General features: G+C 43.6%; 1 protein-coding gene and 1 long non-coding RNA gene across 2 annotated transcripts; both read right to left on the bottom strand.

Annotated features, from left to right (window-relative positions):
* Positions 1 to 81: 81 nt before the first annotated feature.
* Positions 82 to 14,421, bottom strand: LOC138962659 (hydroxylysine kinase-like). Its single transcript, XM_070334559.1, has 7 exons — positions 14,165 to 14,421; positions 5,669 to 5,844; positions 5,086 to 5,257; positions 4,123 to 4,242; positions 2,517 to 2,647; positions 1,449 to 1,623; positions 82 to 592 (listed from the first exon to the last, which is right to left on the bottom strand). The coding sequence occupies exons 2-7, from the start codon at positions 5,801 to 5,803 to the stop codon at positions 132 to 134; spliced, it is 1,194 nt and encodes a 397-aa protein (XP_070190660.1). The 5' UTR covers positions 5,804 to 5,844; positions 14,165 to 14,421; the 3' UTR covers positions 82 to 131.
* A 589-nt stretch (positions 14,422 to 15,010) lies between these two features.
* LOC138960965 (uncharacterized) lies at positions 15,011 to 16,775 on the bottom strand. The gene is made up of 3 exons (XR_011454103.1): positions 16,719 to 16,775; positions 15,831 to 16,000; positions 15,011 to 15,159 (listed from the first exon to the last, which is right to left on the bottom strand). It is a non-coding gene; the product is annotated as an uncharacterized lncRNA (long non-coding RNA).
* Between the last annotated feature and the right edge of the window lie 33 nt (positions 16,776 to 16,808).

The raw sequence follows: 16,808 nt of genomic DNA, 5'->3' as shown, positions 1-16,808 counted from the left end.
ACACACAGCCTCACACACACACACCCATCCACCCAACACACACACACACACTCACCCTACACCACCCCCCCCCCACACACACACACACACACACACACATAGACGAACTTTCTATACAGGAAATTACAGTTTCACTTTTTATCGTAGGACTGTTGAATGTTGGCCCACATCTGATGCAGACTGTCAGCAGGCGTGTCCCACAGGGCGTGCAGCACGTGCCAGCCCCGCTGTGCTGTCGTCAGCAGGTACTCATTGGTGGGGTCCAAACTGTGGTTGTAAGCCCCAAGCACCAGCGACTGCACTAACCGCCCGGCCACCGTCACCCTTAGCAACGACAGTTCCAGCTCAGGCAAGTCCAGCACTGACCTGTAGCCAGCCAGGATGTGACCTCCCACCTCCAAGGGGTCAAAGGTCTTGGCCTGGAGCATGGTGTAGGCGACCAGCATTCCAAGGTCGTACAGAGGGTGGGTGCGAGCAGCGTCTTGGAAGTCAAGGACACCGGCAATGACGTACTCGTCCGAGTCGGATCCGGTGACGTCAGCATTGCGTTTTACCAGAATGTTCTGCTCGTTGGGGTCACCGTGGATAAAACCTGCGACAAGATAAGGCAAAAAAAAAAAAATTGTCTGTTTCTGGTAACATGGCTAAAAAAAATAGGGTCGGTAGGTCGGGTTTTTTTTTTTTTTTTTTTTTTTTTTACCCCCAAATGTAGACCAATAAAACTAACTTTAAAAATCGCGCAAAGAGACTGGATTCACTATACATAGAGAAAAGACACTCAACACATTTACAAATCGTCAGCGGACTTTCGTTTTCACACGTTTTTGTTGTTCATTTTCTCACCCTGTCCTTTACCACCAAAAAAAATAAAAAATGTTTGAGTTTGGAAAAAAAAAGTTTAGGGTCGGCGCCGAAATTTAGGGTCGGTCGGGTGACCAGAAACAGACAATTTTTTTTTGTTGGCCTAAGAAAAAAAGGTTTAAAGGCTCAGTCTTTCCACTGGGACAGAGCATGTCAACCCGTTTCAGATCTGTACTGGCTTTCATCATGTACTGAATGAGAGCGTGAACACATTCACAAAAATAAACAAAACAAAAAACTACAACCGTGAAACCTGTAACAAGATGAAAGCTTGAACATGTATACGTTCCTGCCTGGGTGAACGAAGTCATTGCTGACTTAAAATGTATGTAGTACATAAAATATTAATCTAGGAGAGAGAGAGAGAGAGAGAGAGAGAGAGAGAGAGAGAGAGAGAGAGAGAGAGAGAGAGAGAGAGAGAGAGAGAGAGAGAGAGAGCCAGAGAGCTTTCTTTCTTTCTTTATTTGGTGTTTAACGTCGTTTTCAACCATGAAGGTTATATCGCGACGGGGCCAGAGAGGTATGCGCTTGAAACAACAATGTAGAAGAAAGATGAACAGAAAGAAAAAGAAATAGCAGCAGCCTACCAGCTCTTATTTCGCTTCGCCTTGGTAGCACGGCTGTGGTGAACTGGTCTATAACGTCATCAACCACACGACGGTCTCTGACGTCAGTGATGACGTGCACGAACTCCTTCAGCTTCGGTATGTTGTTCAAACTCCACAGGCAGTCGAAGGTGTCGTAAAACGGATAGCTGAAGTCCTGCATACAACACACACACAACAGGAGATCATTTCTTTTCTTCTTTCCTTTCTTTCTTTATTTGGTGTTTAACGTCGTTTTCAACCGTTCAAGGTTATATCGCGACGGGGAAAGGGGGGGGGGGGGGGGGGGGGGGGAGATGGGATAGAGCCACTTGTTAATTGTTTCTTGTTCACAAAAGCACTAATCAAAAAATTGCTCCAGGGGCTTGCAACGTAGTACAATATATGACCTTACTGGGAGAATGCAAGTTTCCAGTACAAAGGACTTAACATTTCTTACATACTGCTTGACTAAAATCTTTACAAACATTGACTATATTCTATACAAGAAACACTTAACAAGGGTAAAAGAAGAAACAGAATCCGTTAGTCGCCTCTTACGACATGCTGGGGAGCATCGGGTAAATTCTTCCCCCTAACTCGCGGGGGGTTTCCTGCGAAAAGAAAAACTCAGCTAAAAGAGTTAAAGGTCTTAACTTCCAGTCAATTCCGAGCTCCACAGATAATACACTTTTAATTCACAGCAATCAGATCCATATAAACTGAGATGTTTGATCCCTCGAAAACGATTAGAAATAATCAACTGAAGAACTTTTTGCCAGTAGTTCAGGTGAATACATTACACACACACTCTCTCCCACCAAACCCTTTGGAACATCCCTGATATTTTAAGCTTTGAAATTAATACTTGTTACCCTGGTCTAACAATAATAAAAATAAACAGTGTTAAATAATATAAAACTAAAAGGATAGATTTAAAGCATGGGTTAACAGGTACGATACAACCAACACTATTCATAAACATAGACCCCTCCAAAATATTTGCCTTGACCTGCTTGGTGTTTTTAGTTTCATTATACATTATACTCTGTAGTTTCTACTTTTCCCTACCTCCAAGGCTTTTGTCATGGAAGCTTGAAAGTGGCCGAGCTTGTAACACAGGTCACGTGTCAGTGTGACGTCATACAGGATCTGTCCGGGGATGAAGGTTCGAAGACAGACTGCGTGGGTCTTGACGTCACCTGAAATGAATGACACACAACAAGTGATGACGTAATTGGGCTTTTGACGTCACTTTCAATATCTACCAGCGGCACCTGCTGATACAGAACTTCCCAGTATTGTATCCTACCCTCATTACCTTTAATTAAAGCACAGCTAGTCCATCCCACATACATGGGTGGGACTGACAAATGTCATGAATCCTGAGCCTCAACCTAACCACACACAAAAATTAAAAAAATTAAAATAAAAGAAAGAGAAAAAAAAGAGGCCATAATCGAATCCGGATTTCCGGCATCATATACCGGAAGAATCAATTCATAAACAATACGACTCATCATCTCAATCTTTCTTTCTTTATTTGGTGTTTAACGTCGTTTTCAACCGTTCAAGGTTATATCGCGATGGGCAAAGGGGGGGGGGGGGGGGGGGGATGGGATAGAGCCACTTGTTAATTGTTTCTTGTTCACAAAAGCACTAATAAAAAAATTGCTCCAGGGGCTTGCAACGTAGTACAATAATTATATGACCTTACTGGGAGAATGCAAGTTTCCAGTACAAAGGACTTAACATTTCTTACATACTGCTTGACTAAAATCTTTACAAACATTGACTATATTCTATACAAGAAACATTTAACAAGGGTAAAAGGAGAAACAGAATCCGTTAGTCGCCTCTTACGACATGCTGGGGAGCATCGGGTAAATTCTTCCCCCTAACCCGCTGGGGGCATCATCTCAATCTGGCCAGCTTTTAATTTTTTTTATTTTTTTTTATAGGATAAGACTACCCCCTCGCTTGAACACGTAGCAAAAAGTATCAGCCTGGGTACCCTCTCTGAAGAGTGAGAACTAGTTTGGTGAATTTATTTCTAAACGGTCCCTAGTGACAATCTGTGAAACTAATTTATCTCAAACAGCTGTAAGGATGTTGATTTTTGGTATGTGTCCCAGTGGAGGGATGGTCTTATCCCATGTAAAAGCTTGGCCTGATATCAGATGAATCAAAAAACAAGAAAGGTAGGTGGTTGGAACGTTTGTTATTGACCAAAAAAAAAATTATTATTTTTTAAATTTTTTTTTAATTTTTATTTATTTTTTTTCAATAACAAACGTTCCAACAACCTACCTTTCTTGTTTTTTGATTCTGAATTTTGGAACGTTGGCAGTCTCTTTGTTTTTGGATCTGATATCAGATGTTTTCGCCTAATTGTTTTGCGGGAAGCACGGTACTTCTTACTTATGTGACTTCAGCGTGCTTTGGGCATACAGAAAACGGAAGAATTTTGAACAGCGTTAAATTCAACCTCAAATTACATCAGCGACAGTTTCGCGACTCCCGAGTGCTTGCAAGAAACCCAAGTATTCTCAGCTTTTGCTGCCATTTAGGATCCGATTTGGTACGCACGTGTTGTATATTTTGACAGACTGAAAAACTACATCCCTCTTGACGATGTTCATCTGTTTATATAGAATACACGAGTATGGTATCTTACCTTCTCCAGTGGGAAGAGGGAACTGGTAAAAAGCGACATTTTCGCCCTTTACTGTCGGCACTGGTTCTTGTGTCACAATACCACCTTTCTGTAGTTGCTTCATGAACTCGATCTGGGCATCTGAAAAATACCGTTCAGTGTAGAACTTTCGACTCAACAGTACACGGTGAGATATGACGTTCGCCCCTAGGTCTACCTTGCCAAGACAACTAAAAATATAAAGGGCATCTTTTGCTTTTCATTGATATACAATGCCACTTAAATGTCATTGTCCAAAATGTGAAAACACTGAACAGAGAACCGACTTAGTCTGAATGTACCAGATTTTGTCTCAATCTCTCTGTCTTTCGTCTCCCAAACTCTCCAGGCCAAAAAAAAAAAATTGTCTGTTTAGGGTAACCCGACCGACCCTATCGATTTGGCGCCGACCCAAAAACTTTTTTTTGATTTCAAAAAAAAAAAAAAAAAAAAAGAGGTAAAAATGCTAAAAAGAGACATTTGGCGTTTCTTTCTCTCCCTTTCTCTCTGTTTTATTTATACGTTAGTTTTGAAACATGTATTCATCAAATATGAGAAGTGAATGTTCAGCCAAGCATTTACACACCAAAAAAAAAAAAAAAAAAAAAAAAAAAAAAAACCCTACCTACCTACCGACCCTACTTTTTTTGGTCATGTTACCCTAAACAGACAATTTTTTTTTTTTTGGCCCTAGGTCTCACTTCCTCTGACTGTCTGTCTATATCTCTCCCCTTGCATACACGCGCTCAATTGCCGATTTGCAGATGGTTAATAATGGATTTTTTTTCTAAACGGTGGCGGTACATACATGCACAGTTTACGCAAGGGCATCAGTGTATCCAGTCGCTCATCAATGGCACTCATATGGACATGCTGAAAACAGATAATACACTTAGCAGATGACAAAGGACTAAAGGGAAAGACCAAAACAGAAAGACGGCTTACACAAAATCTCTGGTCTCTTTGTGTCCATTGTGTTGACGACTTTCATGACGTAGCCTTCTGGATTTACTGTCTTCACATGGGCATTTGATGACGTCGGGGCGACCCGTATGTGGTAGTTTTTGTCGTCATATCCGTTAAGCTGCTTGCACTTGACGACTTTTAACCCGTATATCTGCAAAGAAACGGCGCAAAATCTAAACAGTAGGTTTTGCCAATAGATATATTCACTCATCGTACTTGATGTTTAGGCCAGCCATGTGGCCGATCATAGATTCTGACTAAAGCTGGATTCACAGCGTACATCGATGGAAGAAACGAGCTTGTGTCCATTTGAGTAGAGCGATTTGCAAGAGGGAACAGATTAGACCATCCTGCGAAACACATTTTTCTTAACAAATCAATAAACGCTTGTGTGAATCCTCTTCAGAATGACATACTGAACCACAAATGATCAAACTGTTCATCCGTCTGAACATGGACTGAGGAAAATTAGGATTCAACTCTGCATGGTTAAGCATTAAAATCTGACCCCAGTACAGTTTTGAAAACTTTAACAAAATATCGTCAAACAATAATTATTCACCTCTTCCGCGATTTTCTCCACTAAGCCGTCTGCCACTTCAGGGGCGATAACTTCACCCGGTTGCTGTATGACCGCCTCTGCGACAGAGTTCTTCCCCTCATCTTTCTCGTTGAAATTCTGGTCTTTGGTAGACATGGCGGTCTGGGCGTAACAGACTCACAATGGATATTCAGAACCTGGAATGAAGCGCATTGGCAAAGTATGTCAGACACAAAAAGAAACAGTAAACTTCCCGTTGCCACATCAATTTTAAGAAGCTCACTCGATCAGGCAGTAAATGTTACTTAAATGTAAAGACGGGTTTAAAGTTCCATTACACACCTCTATCCCGGCGTCGAAAAAGCCGAGGTGAGTGTACACATGTATTGTATTAACTATCTCGGCGTCCGGTTACACACAGAAAGATGCAGACACAGACACAGCCACTCTTATGTGACAGGGGAGGCTACCGCTCCTTTCACAGCAGACTCTGCACCCGAGTTGTTGGCCTTTAAGTCAACACCGGTGGATTGTGGAATTCTGTTTGTGATGGGGTCTGGTGGTTTCCACTTGTCTGTATGTTCATGGAAACCTTCGGGTTTGGATAACAGTTTCCATAGGGCTAAGAAATTGGCCCTAACATTTTCAATCCTGTTTGATTGCACTTCGCCTCCCGAGGTGATCGTAGTGTTACGGCACTCGGTTACATCTGGCGCTTGCGAGCAGGGATGGGACTCGGCATGATATGTTCAGGTAATGGCATAATATGACCACTGAACATTTTCGTGCTGTTCCCATTCTGCGAACTTGGGGTGGACAGTGGTCCCCCGGTTCAGAACTTCGGGACGAAGTTCATTCAAACGGGGGCGATTGTGACAGGGGAGGCTACCGCTCCTTTCACAGCAGACTCTGCACCCGAGTTGTTGGCCTTTAAGTCAACACCGGTGGATTGTGGAATTCTGTTTGTGATGGGGTCTGGTGGTTTCCGATTGTCTGTATGTTTTTACAGAGTGACGTTAAATAAACGATTTTATCATCATTTTATCATCATTGTCTGTATGCTCATGGAAACCTTCGGGTTTGCATAACAGTTTTTATAGAGCTAAGAAATTGGCCCTAACATTTTCAATCCTGTTTGATTGCACTTCGCCTCCCGAGGTGATCGTAGTGTTACGGCACCCGATTACACTTAAAACTGAAGTGTTCTGTTTTGAACACCCTGTTTGTAACCACTCAAAGACGGTTTTGCCCGTATCACAGTGACAAAGCCTGGGAGAAAAAGGCAATGGGACATTTGTCCCCCTCAACCAAATTCCGATGGGACATAGTCGAAGGCAAGACGCGACAAAGAGGCCTGTACTCGTTTTGACAAAAGATGTAAAATGGTGCAATATGGTGCCATCTGAGAATTAGCCGCTATATCGTGTTATCTCTGTATGTGTGTGTGTGTGTGTATGTGTGTGTGTGGGTGTGTGTGTGTGTGTGTGTGTGTGTGTGTGTGTGCCCTGTGTGTGTGTGTGTATGTGTGTGTATGTGTGTGTGTGTGTAATCCGATGTAAAGTGTACATTTGGTGGCGCAGTGGTACGTAATCTCAATGCGCCCTTTGAAGCACTGAAGGGAATTGTGATGGAACATTTTCAGATTTAATGCACCAATGACGCATTAGTAAATGAAACCCTGCATAGTACACAATTCTAGTGTTTACCGTGCGTGCCGCTACTTTCGCTAGTAGAATTACGTACTATGTCACACTGTGTTCAAAAGTGGTCACAATGGGGGTGTTCAAAAGTGGTCACAATGGGGGTGTTCAAAAGTGGTCACAATGGGGGTGTTCAAAACTGGTCACAATGGGAGTGTTCAAAAGTGGTCACAATGGGAGTGTTCAAAAGTGGTCAAAATGGGGGTGTTCAAAAGTGGTCACAATGGGAGTGTTGAAAACTGGTCACAATGGGGGTGTTCAAAACTGGTCACAATGGGAGTGTTCAAAAGTGGTCACAATGGGGGTGTTCAAAAGTGGTCACAATGGGGGTGTTCAAAAGTGGTCACAAAGGGGGTGTTCAAAACTGGTCACAATGGGGGTGTTCAAAAGTGGTCACAATGGGAGTGTTCAAAACTGGTCACAATGGGGGTGTTCAAAAGTGGAACACTTCAGTTTAGAGCAGACCGGAATTTGTAAGTAACTTCCTGCAGTATGATGACGGTTACTAAGGCTTTTCAGTAGGTCTCACCAAAGATCTTGTACGAGCTGCTATACGTAGCAGTTGAAGATCTTTGGTCTCACCACAGCCTGAATCCAGCACACACGGTTGCTACATAATTATGCCTAGTACCCGTAAGACTTAGCTCAACGTTTTCGAAGTGGTGCTCTCCGAGAATATAATCCAACAAGGCGCCAAAAACTCTGACTCAGTCCTGATTCCAAGCCACGATTTTTACCCCCCATCTGTCAAGTTGTTCTAAGCCATTATCGATTTCCTCGCTGGTCCATTAGGCAGGCAGAGGACGATGTCGGCGACAAAACTGTCTTGCGGAAATTCTCACCCCTAGAGCTAGCACGAAGTTTTCAGTCTCTTTCGCATTGGTCGGGTCTCCTAGCTGAGGTTTCTAGGGCAGAATCATTGGGATGCTTTCAGAAGTCCCATAATTATGGTGAACATGTACATTATTAGAACGCGTACATTGTGATCCCCTTTTTCATGCAGATTGTAACACTAAAATTCATTATAAAAAACACCACACACCCAACAAAACAACAACACCACCACCACCACCAACAACAACAACAGCAACAACAACAAACTCGCTTACAAGGAACGACGTTCAAATCCTAATGTGTCGTGATAATCAAAAAGCATCTGGGTTCTCTAGAAACTTGTTCAAAAATTATTACCAAGCCAGTTGTTGTTCACGCGACTGTTTAAAAGGTGTTTTTTCTCTCTCTCTGCCTGCTTCCCATTCCGTCCTTCAACCCCCACCCCCCAAATACCCCATCTTCGCCTCACCCATACACAGGAGGAGAGCTGTGACCTTTACTTGGCTGAATTTATCTCTTCGACGCCTCTGGGAACAAAATAATGATGTCGCCCCAAGTCCGTTTATTCCTCTCATACTCCCCCACCCCTCCCTCTCTCTCACACTCTCTCTCTCCCAGTCTCTTTCTGTCTGTCTGTCTCTCCTCAAGCGCGCGCACACTGCAGACACACATTCAAACATACAGACCAACAGGCAGACACGAACACATGCACACAGATCCACACACGCACGTACCGGCGCACGCACACAAACACCTGCACGCACGCATACACACACTCACACACACACTCACACTGACACACACACACACACACACACCGGTACTGACACGCACACCCACAGCTTGAACTGCAGACATACATACGCATGATACACACACACACATGTTACTCAGCGTAAATAACAGCACGGACGTACCTGAAAGCTGTATTGTGCCAGTCTAGTAGTAGGCCTACGGATTCAGTGATTACTTATCCCTACTCGACAGTGTACACAAGGAAATGGAGACGAGCTTGTAAGTTGCTCCTCTTTTTCACAAAGCTTATGACGAAGGAGAGGTCTAAGATAAACTATGAACTAGTCTACACTAAAGTAAACACCAAGAAAGTGTGTGAGTGTGTGTGTGTGAGAGAGAGAGAGAGAGAGAGAGAGAGAGAGAGAGAGAGAGAGAGAGAGAGAGAGAGAGAGAGAGAGAGAGAGAGACTGAGAGAGAGAGAGAGCTGAACTGAACTGAACTGAACTGAACTGAACTGAACTGAACAGAACAGAACATCATTTTACAAGGATTAAGATTTAAGGCTAGGCCTTTTCTTACAACCTATCCTTGAAATGCAAAAACACCAAAAAACAGGAAGAAAAAGGGTGAAAGAGAGAGAGATATTATATATAGAGTACTAGAGGAATACCCGGCTTCGCCGGGGTGAATCGCGAGACAAAGACAGACAGCGTGGCGCGCGGTTCACCACAATCACCTTTGAAGGCGAAGTCCTGTCAAACGGGATTGAGAATTTTCGAGCTTATTTCTTAGCCCAATATTATCTGTTGTGGCTTCTCAAATGCCAGAACATACAGACAGATAATGATAAAATCGTTTATTTAACGTCACTCTGTAAAAACATTGGCGACATTTGTCTTAGATTAAGAACACACACAGGCACGCACACAAACTTTCCCTTTATGTACAGTGGTTCACCACCCTCCCGCCCCCCGCACACTCTCGCTCATCTAATTAAAAATGGTGTTAAGAGATACTTGGATATAAAATGGTATTTTTAAAAGTTCTGATAAAAATATATAGTAGCTGTATGAGAAGCAATGGCGTCAGCCGCAGCAATGTCTCTTCATATCCAGGGACCAAGTGGGTGCGTGTGCATAAGTCCAGCGATAAGTTTGGGACCTTGCCACCCAAGGTCTTTATTAAAACTTAAAAGATAGCTTAATTTTTCCTTTGAGGTATTTGGCAGAATATTTCTATTTGAGTTTATAAACTGAGTCAGGGGTTGAAAGTGGCATGAGTTCAAATCACACTCCAAAGTCAAATGAGCAATGGTGAGGTCGGATTGACAGGTGCATTTAAGCTCTAGAAATTGGTAATTCCCAGCTTCTGCCCTTAGGCGGTTAATCCTTTTTATAACACGTGGGCATGCATTATAGGTGTTCATCTGTTTTGATGGGGCTTCCCGAATGAGCCAGCCAGAGCTTATAGCCTTGTGCATATATTTGTTCCTCCATTCTCTCCAGAGAAGAGAGTCTGTAAGGCTACTGATCTCAGAAGCAGACAATGGCAGGTCTACCTCGGAGGCGCCTATGCCTTGGGCAGCTTCTTTAGCGGCTTTGTCCGCTTTCTCGTTGCCAGGCACGTTCACGTGTGCTGGACACCAGACAAGGTTAATCTCGCTTCCTTTTTTTATAATTTTATTTGCCAGCTCCTTTATGGCAATGACAAGATCATGTCTTTTTGATCTTTTGTTAGATCTTAATGCTTCAATGGCTGCTTTGGAGTCAGAGAATATAGCTATCTTTTGAGGAGGAGTGTTCTTGAGATTGAGATGAACAAGCGACATGCAGATGGCAAGGAGCTCAGCTGAGAAGATCGAGTTTCTGTTGCACAGTTTAAATTTCCCAGTCATGTCATCACTGGGGATTACAAAAGCTGCGCCAGCCTTCTTGTCATCCAACACTGACCCGTCTGTGTAAACATGAACATGGCCTTTGTCAGGGCCGGACCCAGGGGGGGGGTTCCAGGGGTTCCGGAACCCCACCCCTGGAAAAAGCATGTACCTTGCTTTGAGTGTTGTTGTGTTTTTTTACTAGTTTTAGCACCAAAACAATGCTGCTCTTAACCCTCAAAACAAGGCCCAGAATGCACCAGATTGCACAGATTTTAACCGTTTTTCAAAAAATGTCCGGGGGAGCATGCCCCTGGACCCCCCTAGTTCGCGCGACTTGTGGCTTCGCCACTTCGCTGATTTGCCCCCCCAAAAAAGGAGGAACCCCCCCCCTTACAACTCATTTGGTCCGGCCCTGTTTGTATACAATATCAATGTGCTCAAGGGCTTGTATCCTGAGTAATAACTGATCATCCTTGGTAGCTGTGCAATATTCTGTGTCAAAATTCATTTCTTTCATTGTCCATGAGGGATCACGAGATATGGGGTTTTGGGCCACATCATTTGGGTCGACACTGATTTCACTAAAGAGTGAAGCATTGAATTGAGCCAGTGAGGTGAAAGCAGTGCCAATTGGTGGGCCTTTTTGTTTTGGACATGGTTGTAATGCGGTTGTAGCTCCTCTTTTGTTGAGTTTTGCACTGTGTTGGCTCGAACATTGTAATCTGCGCAGCACTTACGTCGCCACATGTCAAGAGGGAGGAATCCTGCTTGGTGGTATACAATGGCCTGCTTTGAATGCCTTGGGTGTCCAAGGGCAAGCCGAAGGGCACGACATTCCGCTGACTGTAGCTTATCAAGCCATTTTCGAGCCGACGAGAAGTAGGCCTCCTGTCCATATGATAGTCTTGATCTTATAAGAGCTCTGGTGATGTTTGTTAGAATAACTGGGCACTTTGCCCATGGTTGGGCAGCCAGTATTTTAAGAAGGTTGATGGTCTTATTTGCTTTGCTTAAAAGATACTTTAAATGAGCAGTCCATAGTCCATTTGAGGTGAAAAGTACGCCCAGATATTTCACCTGCTGACTGGGTGAAACAACAGATTTATCTAGTGAGAACTGTATCTTTTCTCGATCTTCCAGTTTTCGGTTTGTAAAGACAACGAATACAGTTTTCTCGGCAGAGAGAGTGAAGCCATTCTCCCGCATATAGTTCGCAATGTTATCTATAGCTGTTTGCCACTCTTTAGAGAATTTGTGTTCTGTTTTATAGGTTTTGTTTTGATACTCTTTGCATAGAGCAATATCATCCGCATAAAGCGTCAGTTCGGCTCCATGTGTTTTAATTGTCGATATGTCATGCAGCATAATGCTAAAAAGCAGTGGTGCTATTACTGAGCCCTGTGGCACTCCCATGTCAACTTTGCGAGTGGATGATTTGGCACCTTTATAATCAGTTTGAAAGGATCTGTTCAGTAGAAAGCTTTTTATATACAGACAGACAAAAGCCACTAGACCCCATCACAAACAGAACTCTATAGTCCACAGGTGTTGCTTACACACACACACAAACACACACACACACACACACACAGACACAGAAGCCGTATATATATATGTATATCTATAAATATATAGAGATAGGTGACAGTGTATTTTTCGCGTGGCTATAAATTGATTCGACCTTTTCACTTTGACAGTAAGAACAACTTACGGGTGCAAGGGAAGCGTTCTGGACAGCGCAGTGACATTCTAAAAATAGTAACGTAGAAACGGGGATATGGATTGAAGCCACACGAAGGAAGGGAGATAAACGCAAAACACTGGAGAAGATAAGGAAGAGTTACTGGGAATGGTGAAATGAACAGAAAAACCAAAATCGGTTCAGCGCTGCGCGCTGAGAGCACGTGTTGAAATATCTCATCGATGATATTGTGTCCGGGGTGTAGCTGAATACGGTGTCCAAATTTGAAAAAGATCCACCGAGAACTTTGGCGTTGTGATGTGGTCTAGCGGCTTTGGTGTGTCGGTATGGGGGCCCGGGTAGCTGAGGTGGAACCAAAATCGGTTCAGCGCTGCGAGCTGAGAGCACGTGTTGAAATATCGACCAGGTTGTGTCCTGTCCCGGGTGTACCTGAATATGCCCACCAAATTTGAAGCAGATCCATCGAGAACTTTGGCCGTGCATCGCGCGCGCGCACACACACACACACACACACACACACACACACACACACACACACACACACACAAGTCGTATATATATATAGAGTATACGAACAGCACACACTGTACGCCCGCTCTCGCTGCAAAACTATGGAAAGCCGTTTGGCTCATAACCATTACACGTGTAATAAATCATAAATACACGTGTAATAAATAGAGAATACTACATGGCTTGCTGTGTCGTACCATATTTACACGAGGTTTTTTTTTTTAAATATTGAACTGCGAGCGAAAGCGAGCTGTTCACTATTTAAAAAAAGCAACGAGTGTAAATCTGGTACAAAACAGCAAGCCATGTAGTATTCTGTTTATCCTACATACTGTACTTACGTGTATCTTACTGAAAATGTCCTGCATTCGAGGAAGCTAAATTGAAGACGCTTGTTTTGGATCCTCGATCTCTTCTGAAGCCTCGTGCCATCTATTACGTCAAAGCAAAGAAACGTCACTCTGAAACTAGTGAAAGTGTGGCGTGACGTGTTAGTTCTAAAGATTCATGGAGGGTAATTAGCGAGCGCAAATTTTGTTTCTATAATGACGTTTGTCTCGGTGACTTTGGCACCATAAGCAGTGGAAAAACAGGTCCCTGCCAGACTTGCTTGACATGACCTCATTTACATGATATACACACGTGTGATTTGAACGATTATCTCACGGGTGTCTCTCTCACGTATGTAGGATAAATGATTTATACACGTGTATTTATTTCTTATTGCACGTGTAATTTATTTTTTTCCGATGCTATGGAATAGCATAATGATTAAATACACGTGAAATAAATATTTCATACACGTGTAAGAAATGGTTAAATACACGTGTAAGAAATATTTCATGCACGTGTAAGAAATGTTTATTACGCGTGTATTTAATCATTTCGTACACGTGTATGACATTTTTATTACACGTGTATTAATCATTAATTACACGTGTATTAATTATTTATTACACGTGTACTAATCATTTTTTTACACGTGTAATGGTTATGAGCCAAACGGCTTTCCATACAAAACTGGCTCAACATACACTCGACAAAAATGAAAAGTCAAGTCTATGCACACGCGGCAGGTTGCCATGCAATGGTTAGGATTACCGGCATCTACTAATAATATGATAACCGACACCAAAGCATACATGTATCACTGTACTCACCTTCAGACATAAACTTCGGCATGCACACTGAAGGGTTATCTGTGGTTAGGCAGAGGAAAACAGCGTGAAGGAAGAACGATCTCTGCTTCGCTGTGTGTTGGCGTTAGCCGCGTGGTAGTCCCGAGGTCAAAGGTTGTTGCAGGCGAATGAAATATGGGATCGGGCTTTGGACTAGAGCGGGAGTTGTCGCGTCTCTCTCATTCTCTCTCTCCGGTCCCCCCAGTCTATCTCTCTTCCTGTGTGTGTGTGTGTGTGTGTGTGTGCAGGGCCGGATCGGGGGGGGGGGGGGGTTCCTGGGGTTCCGGAACCCCCCCCCCCCCCTCTGGCCATCCAATGTACCTCGGCTCTGAGAAAAAAAAAGTGGACTTTGGGCCCCTGCCTTCAGTTGGAACCCCCCCCCCTCAAACGAACTTGGTCCGGCCCTGTGTGTGTGTATGTGTGTGTGTATAAATGTGTGTGTTTGAGTGTGTGTGTGTGTGTGTGTGTTTGCCGGTGTGTGTGTGTGTGTGTGTGTGTGCATGTGTGTGTGTGCCGGTTTGTGCCTTTGTGTTTGTGTGTGTGTGTGTGTGTGTGTGTGTATAACTTGATGTCACTGTGTGCGGTGTGACGTGTGTGTGTGCCGTCACTGTGTGTGTGTGTGTGTGTGTGCACGGTGTGTCACGTGAGTGTGCGCGTGTGTGTGTGCCGTGTGAGCGATGTGTGTGTGTGTGTGTGTGTGTGTGTGTGTGTGTGTGTGTGTATACAAATATATTCACAGAAAGACGCGCAGCAAAATAAGTCCATAACTGAAAAAGTTTGGATAACCCAGCCTGAAACGGCACACAGAAAACTAACAACATTTCCAGATTACCAGGTAAAAAATATGCCTTTAATAATCTTCACACCATTGTACAGATAAAATCTGCACTACACACTTTTTCTTCCGGTATAAGATCACTGTAATGACACGGCACGATACAGCTCAAGACGTGGATTCATCACTGATTGCGGCTTCTCTGCATCAAGTCAAGGACAGGCATCAGTCCACCGAAAGAAAAGAACACATATGTTCCCAGACACAGACTCACTTTGTTTCTCTCTCTCTCTCTCTCTCTCTCTCTCTCTCTCTGTGTCTCTGTGTGTGTGTGTCTCTCTCTGTCTCTGTCTCTGTCTCTCTCTCTCTCTCTCTCTCACACACGCACACACACACACACATTGATTTTATTTCAGATATAAGAATGTGTACACGTGTATTTATGTCAGTGTGTATGCGTGTTTTTCTCTCTAGGCTGTCTTCAATGAATGTGACACATTTAGGCCAAAAAAAATAATAGGTGTGGTTACGGTAACATAGCCACAAAAAAAATAGGGTAGGAAGGTAGGCAATCACTTTTTTTTTTTAAACTTTTTTTTCTAATGTGTACAAATTAAACTTACTTGACAGGGAAATAAGTGTGCGACTCGGGCGCTTTCGCTTTCATTGCGTTTTCTGCACTCGTTTTCTTGTGTGGTTTTTTTTTGACAAATGTAATAAAAAGTTATTGGGTCGGCCCCTAAAAATAGGGTAGGTCGGGTTACCTTAACCACACCTATTTTTTTGTTTAGGCCTTATGAACAGGTCTCAAATTACGCGCGAAACTGATCAACTGAAATAAATTGAGAGCCCTTCCCCTTCTAACAGACTTACATGCACACGTGACTCCAGCATCCTCGTCGTGTCCACAGTTGTGTACACCAAAACCGGCGAAGGAGCAGTCCTGCAGACGGCTCTCGGTACCACCGCAATTCATATTATCCATTTGAATTGGGCCATTCCCTTGACCAAAGTGTGCGCTACCAAAGGCTAGCGCGTTTGCGCTGAACAGCGCACCAAGCACAACATTATAGTGTGTGCTCAGCGATACCGACATATTATATATGCACAATTCTGTCTTTCTGTCTGCACTCAGTCTTTGCGTGCACACACACACGCCCACGCAACTACACAGACACACACGCACACACACACACACACACACACACACACACACGCGCGGCACACACACACACATACACGCACGCACATACACACACACATGCACACACACACACACACACACACACAGACACACACACAGACAACTTGAATACAAATAACACATACACACACAAATCAGAGCATAAAAACACCAAAAACACAATAGCAAAACATCAGACAAGCAAGCAAAAAAGGAGAGAGAGAGAGAGAGAGAGAGAGAGAGAGAGAGAGAGAGAGAGAGAGAGAGAGAGAGAGAGAGAGAGAGAGAGAGAGAGGGGGGAGATAGAGAGAGTGAGAGAGAGAGAAGAGAAAGAGAGACTGAGAGAGAGAGAGAGAGAGAGAGAGAGGCCGGGGGGGAGATAGAGAAAGAGAGAGAGAGAGAGAGAGAGAGAGACGGAGAGAAAGAGAGACTGAGAGAGAGAGAGAGAGAGAGAGAGAGAGAGAGAGAGAGAGAGAGAGAGAGAGTGGGATGGAGAAAGAAAGAAAGACAGGCAGACAGACAGGCAGACAGACAGAAAGATAGACAGACAGACAGTGAGTGATGTAAACACTTAGTACCTTGGCAGTCCAAGCATTCTGCAAGCGACTTTAGCGTCAGACGCATCCCAGTCATCACCTTGTCTCAATAAACAGAAGAAGGATCGCTCA

This window comes from Littorina saxatilis, linkage group LG3, assembly GCF_037325665.1.
Source record: "Littorina saxatilis isolate snail1 linkage group LG3, US_GU_Lsax_2.0, whole genome shotgun sequence".
NCBI classification, from domain to species: domain Eukaryota; kingdom Metazoa; phylum Mollusca; class Gastropoda; order Littorinimorpha; family Littorinidae; genus Littorina; species Littorina saxatilis.
The sequence above is the reverse complement of the archived record's forward strand: the minus strand, read 5'-3'. Positions and strand labels throughout refer to the sequence as shown.

Coding starts and splice junctions, on each gene's coding strand:
- LOC138962659 (XM_070334559.1), bottom strand. CDS start 5,803: ATGTCTACCAAAGACCAGAATTTCAACGAGAAAGATGAGGGGAAGAAC. Junction 2,648..4,122: donor CCCTCTTCCCACTGGAGAAG/GTAAGATACCAT, acceptor CATTCATTTCAG/GTGACGTCAAGACCCACGCA. Junction 593..1,448: donor GCGAAGCGAAATAAGAGCTG/GTAGGCTGCTGC, acceptor ATCTTGTCGCAG/GTTTTATCCACGGTGACCCC.